Source organism: Halictus rubicundus, chromosome 8, assembly GCF_050948215.1.
Source record: "Halictus rubicundus isolate RS-2024b chromosome 8, iyHalRubi1_principal, whole genome shotgun sequence".
Taxonomy (NCBI): domain Eukaryota; kingdom Metazoa; phylum Arthropoda; class Insecta; order Hymenoptera; family Halictidae; genus Halictus; species Halictus rubicundus.
The window spans coordinates 11,445,324-11,460,548 of record NC_135156.1 but is presented as its reverse complement, the minus strand read 5'-3'; the positions used below and the strand labels follow the sequence as shown (position 1 = coordinate 11,460,548).

The window sequence follows — 15,225 nt, the reverse complement described above, 5'->3', positions numbered from 1 at the left end:
TAAATATATATACTTTTTTCAAAGTTTTGTATTATTGGTTTCACGACTCTATGGTTCACAAAATGTTTATATTCATTTCGTACTGTTTTGATGCGAAGGTTCGGATTGTTCGTAATCGTCTATTTTCAACATTCATTTTACGATGTAAAAAGCGACAGTCGTGTTTTATCATCGGAAGGGAGTTCCAGATATGTCTCTGAAATCGAAGAAAGTTCCGGAGTCTGAATTTGGCTTGTCCTCCACGGAAGATTTCATATTATGGCCGGAATGGTCCGACGCGGCATTAAACAAAGAAAACTGGGCCAATCCTAAAAGTAGTAAGCGATTTACTAAATTTAGTTGGAAGTTCATTTGTAATATTAATTTCAGATGGCTCGGATGGATTATTTGCGGACACGCGGCCCGTCGATTTACCGCCATCTTTGGATTCCTCTGAATGGATAAGGGCAAAGAATTTAAAGAATCTAACCGTGGGTTCGCTTCTTAAATTAGTTGTCTTTTCAAGTATTCTCTCACCTTCATATTGTATATTTTTGGAAGCTATTTCCACTAAGAGTAAACGGAACTACATTTATAATAAATTTAGGAATCGGTGACGGTGTTCGTTGCTGCCGCAGAGTACCCAGACCTGATCGCGAATAACGAACATATATTGCACAGCGAAGTACGTCCAATGTATACAATTTATCACTAATTAATAAATATTTGTTCTAATTTTAGTCGAATAAAAGACGAGGACGAGTTCATACGATATCTAATTATAATTAATTATTAAATATTCTAATGTTCTCCATTCATTACTCCAAACTTGCGCGTACATGGGAAACGCTCGTTTGATTGAAAATTGATGCAGTACAATCGCTCGAAATATAATGATTAAAATAGACCGGTGACCGATCGAACCGCGGCTCAATTAAAAACAACTTTCAGTTCACACGATGGGTTATTTCCGCGCTAATAAACCTTCAGTATTGCGGCCGAGATGGATTGGAAATAAGTGGCGAGAACAGCAATTTCATTTGGAATGGGCGGTACCAATCTTGGCGCGGCTGGATGCATGTGTATTCAATGAACAAAGCGGGCAAAGGGGCGAATCATCGCCCCACCGTGAATCCGAACGGTATGCATCATTCCTCTCCTTTCTTCATTAAGTAATTACCATCGTTGGGTGAGAATGTCGACAATCTGGCCAGTTAGGATTGAAAAATTGCGACGATCTCACGAGAACGTCTTATTCATTTATGAAACAATCTTTTATGTTATTTTACTATAGGCACTAGAGCACGGTTCTTTATGAAAAATAAAAATTTTCTACATCTGTTGCAAATGCCAAGAGCAGCTCAACGATTTCGTTCTTTCTTTAACAATTGTAATCGGTCGAGCGTACAGATACTCATCGCCATGATAATTGCAGAAAATCCGCAATCTACTAATGGCATTATTATAAAGGATATCGACGATTTGGTTAATTATGATAAATTCCATTTCTTTTCGTTGGTCGACGCGCATCTAAAGATATCAATTGTTAGTGGAATTTAGAATGTTTCTATGCATGCAAGGAAAATACATAGTGCGACTATACTTTTTGGGATCATGGCGTTACATCGTGGTGGACGACATGATACCAGTGAACTCGAATGGGGTGCCCGTTTTGCCCCGCACATCAAACGACCATGAGTTGTGGCCCATGCTGCTCTCGAAGGCTTTATTGAAACTTTGTTCTCTGACGTGGTCCGACGGCCGCGAAATTGTCGACTTCCATCCAGTTCATTGTCTAACGGGTAAAGTATTACTAACGGGTAAATTACTAAAAATCCCTCAATACATTAACACGTTCGCTACCAAACAAAACTACCGCTAAAAAGAATGTTTGGACAGACGTTCTACTTCGTTCAACGTAATAATATTGCATAAGATAGATAAAAGTTGACAGGAAGACAATTTTTCCTTTGTTTCACGCGATGCAGGTTGGGTCTGTCTGCGATTAGAAATCGGCTACCTGTCTCCGCAGGACAAATGGGACTTTCTGAGGAAGTACGCGGACCACTTCGAATGGAAAGCGGAAACGGCAGCGACGGAGCAGGGTGGGCATCGCGCGTAGTTATTCTTCCTACAATCTGTTTATAGTTTCGACCGTTCTGGAACAGGAACCTCGGAGCAAACCAGGGAGAAAACCACCGAGGAGAAGAAGTCGAAAGGTACGTCGAAATCGAACAAATCGAAGGACACGGAGGATACGAAGAAGTCGAAGGACTTGGCCGGATCAAAGAAGTCTAAGGGTACCGATCTAACGAAGAAATCGAAGGACACCGATCGATCGAAAACATCGAAAGGCGAACAGAAGCCTGTGGCGTTGAAGAAGCCTGAACCGGTGACCTTGTTTCTCGGATTGGAAGACATGCAGAAGCTTCCTTCGGAAACTGTGCCCGGACTGTCTCCTTGCTGGAGCCATTTTATTTATGTCGCACAGGCTCGCGACGTTCCCTTGGATCCAAAAGACGTACGGAAAGTTTTAACGTACACTTAATTACTTAGCAATACCCCTTTATTGACCAATTCAGGATTTTCTAATGAATAGAAATTTCATTCGTACACCAATAAGTTATCTTGACCAATAGAGTCCGGGTTTATTTCACAAACATACTTGTTAAAAAATCTTGACCGTGGTCCGAGGGTTAAAAAGTCTATTAGTAGGCTTCCCACAGCTAAAGCGTGAAAAGATAATTGTTCCTTTCAAAGGAACGCGAAAATTGATTACAACAGAGTAAAGTAAATTTTCTATAGAATCAAACTAAAAAGCAAAAATGTCGCAGGTGAAGCCCCCACTGGCAAGATGGAAGCTGTTCCGCTGGTTGAAGTGGGCGATACAACAGGGAATAATCGATCCAGTCGAGTACTTCGTACCAATTCGTTCCCTGAGGGTTGTCAGTCCCTTGAAACGATTCGACGAAAGCATAGTCAACAAATACGCCCGCACGAACGACGAAGAAATTGATGGAAAACGTGATCCTGCACCTGCATCAGAGAAATCAGAGAAGAGAAAGGGGCGCGACAAGTCGAAAGAATCGAAGAAGGGATCTTCGAAGAGGTCGCCGGACGAAGTAGAAGAAGCCGTAAAGAATCTCCCAGACGTCAGTTTCTGGGCTGACTTCAACAAGATGGAACCGCACATCAGGGACGTCCACTTCTTCTACAAATTGGACTACTTCGAGTACACCGCCAAAGTATCGGATCGTTTCAAAAGCAAAGGTCATGGAGATCAGAAGTCAGAGTCGAAGAAGGATAGCAAGAAAGGGAGTAGAGGAACTTCTCCCGTCCGAGTAACATCTGGCCAGGAAAAATTCGTGGATGTCCATTACTGGCCCCGGGAGATGCTGAGGAGCAGAAACGAGCCCCTGTACATCTTCGTCGATTCCGTGGAGGAGAAGTTCTTCTTGATCAACTTCTCCACGTTCCAGGTCCCTGACGTCTCTCAAACTCCTGTTCCCGGCTCGGAACACACCGACATCACGATTCAAAGCTCAGCAGGGCAGCTGAGCGATCCTCTGAAAGTATCGAGCTTCGCTCAATCGGTAGCCAGCAGGGATTGTTTAATCATCGAGAGGCACAGTTGGTTTCACAGACAGAAATACGGCAACGACTTGGTTCACCTGCCAACGTCGGGAACGAAGGCGACGGTGCTGGAACTGAAATCGGGAAGACACTTGCTGAGAGTGTACTGCGGCTCCGAGACCAATTGCTTCACGACCATTTCCTCGGACACGATCTTCCACTTAGGCGATCGCAGGAGGATGTACGAGCTGATGTGCACGGAGTCCGACACGATCGACCTGAAGGTGAAGCACATCAGCAACTGCGTCAGCAACGCCTACCAGACGTTCGGCACGGACGAACACCCAGGCGCGATGAAACTTTACTACAAAAGCTACATGCCGCCCGGTCCCATTTTGAAAAAGAGGACTAAGACGTTCTACCATTACATACACCTGTGCTTCCTCTGCGAGGAGGTCAGACTGATTCGGGACCTCGTGCCGCAGGATCAGGTGCAAGGCATCGTGAGAGCGCTGAGGATATTCTTCCTGAACCCTCTGATCGGCTTGCCGTACTTCAACCCGTTCGCCCAGGCGTTGAAAGCCATCAGGGATACTAGCACGCCTAGAACCTCGGTTGAGAAGACCAAACTGTTCATGGAAATCGCCATGGGGAATAACGTTCTGGACAAGAACTACGCTGCGTCCGTTATCCAGTCGTTCTTCAAGATGCTGCTAATTAGGAAGTACAAGAGAATCCACAATCCCATGCACGAAGAGCATCAAAGTGTTTTGGAGAATCTGCTGAAGGTCGTGGAGTTGTTCAACTATAATAAGAGGGAGTCGATAGCTAGCAATCTGTTCAGGTACATTCTGCAGCACTTCGACAGGCTTCGCGACATATATCCCTGCTCGAAGGACTTCGAATATACGATTCAGGCGCAAGAGTTGACTGGGACCTTGAAGATGTTGAAACCAGAACAGTGGACACCGATCGCCAGGCTCCTGGTAAACGCTCGCACTGCCGAGACCGTTTTCGCAAATATCGATCTGTTCGTCAACTTGCCCAGGTACTGTGTGCGCGTATTCAACAACGACACGAAACAGGAGATGCTGCGGGTGGTGAACAACGTGGTTCCGACCCGCTACGAGCACGTCAAGTTAGGGTACACGGTGTTCGCCTACGGCTGGAACGGCGACCAGCCAGCGAAAGAGGTGACCTGGACCATGCTGATGATCACCAAGAAAGCGCAACCTGTGTTCTACAGCATGGACCAGCTGGGTACTCCTTCCGCCAGTCTGCTGGCTCCTCTCCTGGTCACCGAGGAACTATCCAACCATTACGTACCCAGCAACAGAAAGATCATCGCGAAGTGGACCATCAGGATCAGTAAACCCACTATGGTGTCCTTCCGACTGTGCGCGTCCTACGAAAAAGTGAAGATCCAGCTCAGAGTGACGAACAGCGAGGACGATTTACTGTCTGAGATCTCGGGAACTTCCAGAGTCATCCTGCCTCTCGTTTACTTGGGTCAGTCATTCGATTCGAGCGTGACGAAACTGAAAGTCGACGCCAAACCCGGTCCTCCTGTCACCAATGTCACCTACGGCGAAGTTATGAATGGAGATGGTGATACGGAAGATTCCATCGAGCAGGTCGAAGTCAATGGAAGCAGAGCCAGCGGGGAGACGCTGTCCCAGCAGATTTATTACGTGGAGGCTTTTGTTCTCGACGACAGCTGGCCCCTCACTAAATCAGAGTGGGCTGTGGTGACAGAGGTCAAGTCGAAACGCGCTGGCTCCACCGTTCGATCGAAGATATCTGTTTTCGGTCTGGGCAGGCTGTTGAAGTCTGAATCCTCCAAGATCAGAAGAGCTTCGAAAGCTTCCGGCGATAGCATTCATGCCCTTGAGAAACCTTACTGGGTCCTGCAGGTGGTCACCGATCACGATAGCGGCTCCGAGGTGACGTTTTCTTCATGCTTACCACGTTTTTAGATATCCTTCGAATTGTGTAGCGGAGTTAAAAGTGTAGAACATGTACAAGTTAGGCAAACAGATCTTGATGAAATTAATATGAGGGATGCTTCCTGAAAAAAAATATTCTACACATACTTTTCTTGTTGACCATCATCCATATTATCCATCCGTAGGAACCTTTGATAGATCCTTCTAATAGCAAATTCAATCGTAAACCACCAAGTCACTCCTAACGTAATTCAATAATTGTGTTTGGTAGTGCTATTTATGAGAAGACTTTTAAGCTTCCTTCCTTCCTAAAAATCACATTTTATACAATGATCCTAAGCAAAACTATTAGACCACGTTACCGAGGGTGAGCTGTAGGTTCACGATAGAAGTTACTGTCGCTGTTGAAGGAGCTACAGTGATTTCTCTATATACGTCGCCAAGGCCTGGATGATAAACGTCGCGGAATTATCCCCACTACCACGAAGCTCGAGAGGCCTCGGACGTCGGGGAGTGTAAACATAACACGGCTCGCGTATGTCTCCTAGACGATAGACGACGCTGGCAAGGCCCGTGTTGTTGACATATATCGAGAATTCAATGTATTCAAAACTCAAAAATTCAAAAATTAAGAAATAATCGCCGCTAGATAATGCGTCAGTGGGCCCCCTGTAGATCAAGTGTTCAATTCGCAGATAGCAGAGGACAAGTCGAAGGAGGAGAAGATCACGAAGATGAAAGAAACTTGGTCGAAGACGAATCCAGACAGTTTGGCACGTGGCAAGAAGATTCGAGAGGAGTTCCGGGCGAAACACGAAATCAAGCCAGAGCCCTCCGAACTGAGCACCAGGGAACTGTTCGTCAAGGAATGTTGCCCGGACGTTGCGCCATCTCAGCTAGAGATCAGAACGTTGGAGCCTCCCCAATCGCTCCGCAAACTTCCCAAGTTGAGCCTGTCCGCCTACAAAATCAAAGAAGACGAAGAAGACACTCCCTGGGTGAAGACGGTCTACGACGAAGAAACACTGCGGAACGCTCGTTTGGCGAACATCATTTACGCTCAGGAGGACTATAATTGCTCGATCGAGGAACTGAGTGGGCTGATGAAGAACAGAAAGGACAGATATCGGATGCTTTTCGGCGAGCACTATGATTCGTTTTCCGGGCGGAGGACTCTCGTGGAGAACGTTTACGAGGAGAGGAAATCTTACCTGCCCAGCAAGAAGGATTCGAGCCCTAAGGGCAGCAAGAAGAGCGCGAAGACCAAGAGTTCGAAGTCGAAGAAAGTTTAACATCCTTTGAAAGAGAAGTGCATTCACTTGCATTGCATCTGTAAATTATGATTAATCCTCTATGTTTCAACAGAAAGTGTTAGACAGAGTGTTCTGTGTCCCCGAAGGGTCAACTAAGTAGAAAATCTTCTGATAAAAATCCAACCAGGTTGCTCTTCTGTTCCCCTATTTTCTTACCCGTTTGTATCCTTATAAGGATAGGAATAAGTTAGCACCTTTTTGCGTAGATTTCAGAAAGCTCCGGGGATTATCGGGCCCATTAATTCGTCCTTTAGCAACCAGCGGGCCCAGCGACGTGACAAATGTCCGCGTGCCGCGATATTGATTACGTGGATCCTGGAAAATCCTCGGGACCTCGGTGTTTTCTAAATTGCTCCACATCCACGGACGCTAATCGCGCGGCCAGTGATAATCGGTGATTCGCGAGTTCCCAACCGGAATCGATTTTTCATCGTGCACTATCTCGATCGGTCGTCGGTCAGGGCCGGCGCGAGGTACACACGTTCCGTGGACCGTGCATGTATTCCGGAACTCGAACAGAAGCGGTTCTTTTGCATACTCCCGACTGGTAGTTATGGTCCCCGACGACGACGACGACGGGACACCTTTTAACGATGCCTTCCCGACGCGAAAAGAAAAGCACGCCGATCCGTTCCGTTCATTTTTCATCCGGGACCAGTCCTCGTCCTCTGGCGAGATTATTACTAAACTACGGAGGATGCCGGGGAAGAGGTCTAGGTTAAGCGCAAGAACAGGTACTCTGCTCAGGAGCCACCGAACGCCGTGATATTTTACCCCTGACGAAGCTGATGTGCCATTTAATAATCCAGCGTCCCGCTGCCGCACGATTTCTAATTAAATCGGAAACTTCAATCTGTTAGGCAACGGTCGGGGATAAACGAACGACCCCTTCATTTATCTTTCGGGATTGCGCTCAGCATTATCTCCTCGGTCGCTGTTCCTTTGGATGTGCATTCGTTGCCAAATGAGTTAGTACGTTGTTGTTGGACTGGCTCTATTTATGAAAATCAATGGAAGAAGAAACGGATTACTAGACTGCGGATTTTATGCGTTTATGGAAAGAACGAGGACGCGAAATATGAAACTGTAACTTCAAAAGAACTTAAGGATTGTGCTATATTTTCTTCGATTTATCATAATTAGACTGCGGATCTTTATGCAAAATAAAATTTTTATACATCAATTACAACCTATAGGTGAAAAGTAACAAATTACTTTACTCATTGATAATTTTTGTATGTTAAAAATTGTATATCGACATCGTTGAACTCCTTTGATCTTTTTACTATTTTGAATTACACATTTTTGTCATAAATGCATAGAATCCGCAGTCTAATCATAATCGACAGAAGAAGAAACGAATTACTAGACTACTGATTTCATGCATTTACGAGTAAAATGTTTACTCGAAATATAAAACAGCATAAACTTCAGAAGGATTTACATTTTCTTCAACTTAACAAACACGACAGAAGAAGAAACGGATTTTTATTTAACTCCCGTTTCGTACAATTGCTCACCACAATTTGTATCCTGCATAGAAACCTCCCAGTCTACTTGTTTAATGCATTCGTGACAAAAATGAATACACGAAAAAACAGTTGGGCGACTAAACAAATTTAAAACTTTCCTAATCTAACAAATCTGTATTCTAGTGACTAACGCAAAGAATTTGAATTTTGCACAAAGATCCACCGAACGATCCAGCCGAGCGGACCCAGAAACAGAAAAACTGTGTGCAACCGGATCAGTCGTAATGGCGGATCGTAACGCGGCACAATAATGTTAACAGTATAATAACAGAACATTAGGATAATTACGATTCTGTTCTGGTTGAAATGTTACAAGAGCACGGTCCCGAGGAATCTCATCGAGTAGTTTCGTTTCTTCTTTTATTCTTTTTTTCGAGCATGCGGGTACGAAGGTGGCACAGCGCATCCCGGTGTGCGTGCGTTGATTGCAGCCGCTCTTCGTTCGCTCTTCTCGTTCACTTCGTTGGCAGCCGACTGGTAATCACTGTCGATCGTGTTTGTTAGCCGGTCTCGTCCTTCACGGGACGAATTACGATCAGGGTGGCATGCCGGCCTTTACGGACTACCGATGGCAATTTACCTAGTAAATATCTGCTACCGTCGAGCCTCCTCGTGTACGTACACGCGCGGAAACGTGTCTAACGATACACTCGAACGGGCACGAGCTTGTACCGGCAAGCAAGTGTCGGATAAGATTAGGATTTATCCGGGGAGAACTGGAATTGATTGAGATTTCTCTACGTTTTGATCGTCGATCTTCCGCGGACGTTGATTATTTCGAGGATGCACGAGAAACGAGACGGTAATTCGCTCGTGCACGCTCGAAGAATCTAAAAACGATACAATATTCGTTCCGTGCGTCGTTCTTGCTTGTTTTGGGCAATTACATTATTCAGCGATTTTCCTGATAGCGAACGTCGGAAGAAATACATGGATTTACGCATACATTTTCCTATTCTGTCGGGTTTAGCATTTTTAAACGACGCACAGCGGGGTATTTGACCCGAAAATGTGGTGAAAAGTCAATGTTAAAAATTCTAGATGAATTGTAAAGAATGTCTGAGGAACAATTTATCAATATTTGTTTTCTCATTCATGTATAAAGCACTGTGATTTGTCGGAAGTTTAAAATTCTGATAACACGTTCTCCTTTCTCAACGAATTCACCTATTAGTAATTGTTAACATGTTTACATAAATTGATTAAATTTTTGTTTTATACAAGTTTTTTTTAGCTGAGTGTATGGTATACTTTTAAGAAAATTTTACTTGTGTACTATATACATTTTTGTAGTTATTAATATTTGATGATAACCAACGATTCGGTAATTTTATTTATGATTCTAAGACTTTGTTAGTGATTTCGTTATAGTTGCGGGTGAGTCCCGGTGTTCGTTCCAGTGTCATTGTGTTCTATCTCAAGCTTTAAAATGGTTGTTTTTTTTTTATCAAATTTGGATGAATTTTAGCAAAGTTATAGCAGTTTAAATACTGAGCGAATATCGAAATAGCTTTGACCGCATTTTCGGGGCAAATAGCCCACTGTGCGGCGTAAACAATTGTTCTGCAGTCTTATCTCGCCTTCTAGTGCAAAAGAAGAAATACACGAATTCAAGTCTTCAGTTTTCCAATAGGTTGTTTTGGCCATTGTTTCAATTGGATACCAATGGACAAATCTTTCGTTCTTTTAAGCTGAACAATTTTTCTGTAATTCTATCTGCTCTCACTCTTTTATTGTAAAAGAGAAAATGAACGAATTTACCTATTTATTTTCCCAAAATGTTGGTTCTGATTGATTGTATCAATTGGATGTCAATTTCGTTCAAAGAATTCTTTCTTTCTCGACAGCTTCTTACAGCTTTTGCTGAAGACCCATGCAGTTGGTACCATTCTCTACGTTCGCACTGCTTGTGCACCACCTGAAGAGCTCCAATTTCAATTTCGATACCATCAATTTAGCAAAGTAAAGAACAACCGCCCATTATCATTTAGCAAACGCCTCTCGCACGGTTCTAAACTTCTTCACTGTAACAGAATGATATTGCGTGGAATGTTCGTAGTGTCCGCAACTGTTGCGGGTCCAGCTTCTCTTCCTCAAAGCAGTCTGGCATCGCGAAATAATCCGCGGAACTCTGTTTCGCATGGCTCGTTTGCGGCCAGACATCCGCGACAGAAATCAAGCACGCGGCTACCGACGCGAGCCGGTGAGGCAGAAGCTTGAAGACGACGGAGATCTCAAAGACACGCTGCCCATAAATCTGTTAAACGGGCAACCGGGATTCCTGAAAAGAAGGGAACGAAGAACAATGTTCTCCAGGCAATTTCTCGCCGCGTCACTTTATCAATGAACTCCGGGTTTAGGGGGGAGGCAGCCATAAACGCGGGCCGCAGAAACGCTACCGAGGATCAAAAATGCAGCGGCGAGAGGACGTTAGTTTAACGCTTCCGCAATAAATGGAACCCGCCACGGTAAAACTTGCTCGCGGTCGTTCCATCGATCGTTTCCCGTTTTAGTGCCAGTAAACGGGCCCCGGTCAGCAAAAAAAAAAAAAACCGAGTAGCATGGCCGCCGTTAATCATTTACCGATTTCCCATGCGGAGCACGCGTGTATTACAGTCGAGCCCGCGATTTTCATCGTCGTCGCGAATCGGAAAATCGCGCTTTACGAGCCGTTCCTCGACGGTTTCACGGGCCACCAGAACAAAGGATCAAAGGCCCCGACACGATTTATGCGTCCCCGTTAGCTCCGTACCATCTTTCGACGTTTCGTCGCGCGTCCACCGTGCGAATTCGCGCTTCACGCTTGCTACTTTACGCTCGCGATAATCGAATGTTTTCGCTTTCCTGAGCTGTTTGTAACGCGTACATTATCTCGGGAAGGTTCCCTTAAACGGGGTCAAAAATGGCCACCGTATCATGCATCTTGCCTTTCCGGTTTAATTATTTGTAAGACGATGATCGTCTGGAAAAATTTCCAATCGAATATACTTGAAATGGCGTCTAGTTTGTGCGAATAAATTGAATCATTCTTACCTTTTTCAATTATTTTTCCTTAGTTAATTGAGTTTCCCTAATATGGCAATGATGGCCATACATTTTTTTTAAAGCAACGAACCTGTACATATTTTTTGGTCCTTTTTGGATATATGTAAGAAGTCAAGTATTTAGAAAAAGTTCCCTTTGGATAAGAATGGTCACAGGGCATAAAGGAAAAGAATAAAACTGAATAGAACAAATGAGCAATAGGAATGTTTTATGTCTTTGGAAATATTTGGTCCAATTTTTAAAAATTGTTACAGATTGCATGACCATCGTTCATGGTCAAATCATTTTTTGAAGGTCGACTCGGTTTGGCCACTTTAATTAATTTTTCTATTCGAAAATTCTGTGTAACAGTCTAAGACTTTTAAGAATTCGAAGCTGGAAGAAAATCTCACGTTCAACGTCGAGTGGACGGTGTTGTAATAAACACATTAAGAATAGACATTTTTATGCCCCATTGTGATGGTCGCAACCCGCATATGAGACTTCCCTGACCACCAACAGGGCGATTCGTTGAGGATTACAAGATAACGTAACAATTACAAAAAGGACCAAGAAACTTGCCGATTCATTGACGGTGACCGTTCACTAGTTGAGGACTCTTGTGTAAGAATTTTTCTCTCCTAAACTACAATACGGACAATTAAAAAACACTCGGACAATAAAAAGAATTTTCGTTTGACGGAACGCCGAAACTTTGAATCTCAAAGATTTACCTAAATCTTGTGTTTTCTATGTTCTTGCTCGCTTTTTAAAGCTAGTCGAAGGTTCCTCAGACTCATTCCAAGAGAAGATTAGACCACAAAGACGGAAAGTGCAGTATTCGATACACACTCACAGCCGAGATTGATTTATTATTTCAAGGCGTCGCAAGAACGATATCGCAGTTCCGCGGCAGAGTCATCAGCTGACAATAGACGTTTTTAATCGCACCAAGCGGAAGCGACGGCTTCTTAACGCGATTATTGGTCCAGAACACAGAGGCCAATGCCGTTCGCGTTTCCCAATCGAAGTTTCAGCCTCGTCTGATAAAGCTCCGCTTGCGAAAGCGCTCTTCATTCAAACACTTTGATGCAACTCGAAGCAAGGAATAAACATCTATTAGTAGCGTCCGTGTCCTGCGATTAACTCTGGCGATTTTTATTTCGCGTAAAAATCCGCTACACGTGTTAGGTCAGTGAAAAAGTTCCTGGCTGATTCCTTGATGAAGAAAAAGTTCCATATAGTTCGGCAATAAAGACTCCAGTAAAAACGATGTTGCTAATCAACTTGCCCAAGGTACCCAATGTACATTCAGGTACTTGAAGAGGTCTGGAAAAATAAAACTGGTCCGCATTAATTGCAACGTAATGGAGTTACATAGAAATTCAGTTGTTCTCTTAACAGTTTCGATAGATTCTAAATAGCGTAACAGCGACATTTTTCTATTTCTTCTGTTCCGTGTTGAGTTTGCTGATTTTTGGTCGTTGTAAAATCCGTTGACCAGTGATTATTAATAAAAAAGATGATGCGTTTTCAGTGTAGATCGCCGATCGGCGATTTCTGCGTAGCGGTCTCGTGCTGGCTAGGCGTTACGAGGCTGATCTCGTTGACAGCGAGGAAGAAAAAGAAGGGTTGGGGACTGTTTGTGGCTGCTCTTCGTGTTCTCGGTCGTCAGCTGGATGCTGCCGGCGAGAAAACGGGCAGGGAAAGGAGGGAAAGGGCGCGTGGGGGGAAGGAGAGACGCGAGAAGACGAGGGAAGAGAGCAAGAGAGCCTCTTCTCTCCAGATGAGCCCTCTCTCGGAACCGCTCGTCCACAATTTGCCGCTCCAGTCTCGCGTCGAGTCCCGTCGGCGCATCTTTTCGGGGCTCGTTCCCTCGTTGCTCCTCCGCTTCTCATCGCAACAGCGTGTCCCACCGAAAACACCGCGTCAAGTGTCCCGAGAAACTCGTTAACCGCTCCGGCTAATCACCCCGCGCGACCGTCTTCTTTTTCATCGTCGATTATTAATTTCTTTCTGCTTTTTTCCATCACTTGGGTGGGCTGTTCGGGCGAACCCTTCTTCCAAGGGTGCGCCACGGTCCCGTTGGCCGGGAACTCGTGATCGAGGTGATCGAGCAAAAGGGTACACGTGGGTGGATCGGGATTTTAAGTGCTACTGGTGATACTGTGGATTATTGGTAGCTCGTGGTGGAGTTATGTTGATGGTTTCGTTGACAGGTATGATATCCGGTTAGGGCTACGGCGATGGAGGTGTCGAGTTTTTTATTTGGATCTCGAAGAGCTCAGAGTGGTCCGATACCGTGCATGTTTTAAAGAACACTGGTAAACGTTGCATCCTATAAAAAAGAATGTTTAAAATGTAGTGTCGAGCGAGTTGTTGCTCGAGGTTTCCGTATCTTATGTGGTTCTCGAAGAGCTTAACGTGGCACGAAACTGTACATGTTTTACAATATACTTGTAAAAGCTTGATCCCGTAGAAAAGAATTTTTCAAATGACTGGAAAAGTTAAACGCTGAACCCAATTTGTGACCTATATCATTCACGCAAAATTTTTATTATTAGTAGATTAATTATTTACTATGATCCTCGGTACAGGATTCTCATATTTCTCGCAAAATGAGGACGTGGCTAATTCCAAAAACATTATACAATCGTAAGACAAAGGGCCAGGGGTTATTGTTCAACAAATATTTCGCGTCTGTTGCTTGCAAAAAAGTTTTTATTTTGCATAAGGATTAGCCGCGTGCTCGAAGAGTGAACACAAAAATTTGCAATGGCGCAGGATCGAATCAGATGAAAATTCCAGTGATTAACTGTAGTTGTATAGCTCAAAGAAGTATAATGGCTATTACAATGAACGTGCAGCGCGGAAAAGTCGAAACGACCGTAGCGAATGATTCGCTGGCCCGCGGCGATTAGCCGCGAGCGTAATAAACGTTTTAGAATCGCGTTTGTCGCTGCGATATATTCCTCGTCCTCGACGCACGCATCAATCCGCTCCGCTCGTGATAGAACGTGCGAACAAGTCCGATCTCTTTTTGCGCGAGTTTTGCACGAGCATACCAAGCTTTATGGAAGTATAATGATAGCCTCTGCTCAGTCCGCTTTTACGTTATGATAACGAGGGAAAGCGGCGCGAGTGGTTGACCGTATCTCTGGCGAAATCGTCGCGCGAGTCCTTTTTTCCCGGCGGAGTCCTCGCGCGTTTTGGCGTTTTCAATGAGAAATTTCCATCGAGAGGAATCCCTCCGCTTCGATTAGAATTATTCAGCACGATAACTGCTAAAGTTCGACAAATGTGTCAGGGACTGAAGATAAGTTCCCCGCGATTAGATTGTTTTACGTTCATTGCTGTTAATGAATTAGCAAAGATACTTGAGGTGTACGTTTTTAAGCGACTCGGTGTCTTTAAAAATTACACTGCCTCGCCAACGCGGGAAATATTGTTTTAAAAACACGCGGCTCCTTTGATCGGTATTCTTTATCTTTGCGAGAATTTCAGAGGCTTGTCGCTTACGGAGTGTTATTGTAGACGTTTCTGGAAGACGTAATTAATAGACCACGGATTTGAGTAGGTGAACTATAAAAGTGTGACTATAATATAGAAACCATTAGAAAACCAATGAAACAGTTCTTGTTTCTTCCAAGTGGTACAATTTGCATTTTGCATAAAAGTCCGCAGTCCAGTAATTAGAATTCTTGGCGATCGGACGTGACACGTAGCAGATGAAAGAGTAGAAAGCAGAGAAATCGAATAATTATGGTTGTGTTTTTGTAAAAGAATAGAGAAGAAGCTGTAGATTATTAGAAGCGGCTAAAAAGTGATTTTTACGGATGCGTTGATGGTAGATATTAC

The 15,225-nt window shown here is 44.2% G+C and overlaps 2 protein-coding genes across 4 annotated transcripts in view; both read left to right on the top strand.

Annotated features, from left to right (window-relative positions):
• The first annotated feature begins 1,978 nt into the window (after window positions 1–1,978).
• LOC143356713 (androglobin) lies at window positions 1,979–6,790 on the top strand. The gene is made up of 4 exons (XM_076792623.1): window positions 1,979–2,500; window positions 2,814–5,112; window positions 5,173–5,495; window positions 6,194–6,790. The coding sequence occupies exons 1-4, from the start codon at window positions 2,399–2,401 to the stop codon at window positions 6,788–6,790; spliced, it is 3,321 nt and encodes a 1,106-aa protein (XP_076648738.1). The 5' UTR covers window positions 1,979–2,398.
• A 6,396-nt stretch (window positions 6,791–13,186) lies between these two features.
• Window positions 13,187–15,225, top strand: part of LOC143356044 (fibrillin-3) — a 32,836-nt gene continuing 30,797 nt past the window's right edge. For all 3 annotated transcript variants that reach the window (XM_076791399.1, XM_076791398.1, XM_076791397.1), the window contains exon 1: window positions 13,187–13,586. The gene's annotated coding sequence lies outside the window, so the exon portion shown is untranslated. The remainder of the gene's footprint in view (window positions 13,587–15,225) is intronic.

Excerpts from the sequence above, each read along its gene's own strand:
- LOC143356713 (XM_076792623.1), top strand. The coding sequence starts at position 2,399 with ATGCAGAAGCTTCCTTCGGAAACTGTGCCCGGACTGTCTCCTTGCTGG. Across the intron at positions 5,113-5,172 it reads GAAAGTCGACGCCAAACCCG|ATTCCATCGAGCAGGTCGAA; the intron begins GTCCTCCTGTCA and ends GTGATACGGAAG. Across the intron at positions 5,496-6,193 it reads ATCACGATAGCGGCTCCGAG|ATAGCAGAGGACAAGTCGAA; the intron begins GTGACGTTTTCT and ends TTCAATTCGCAG.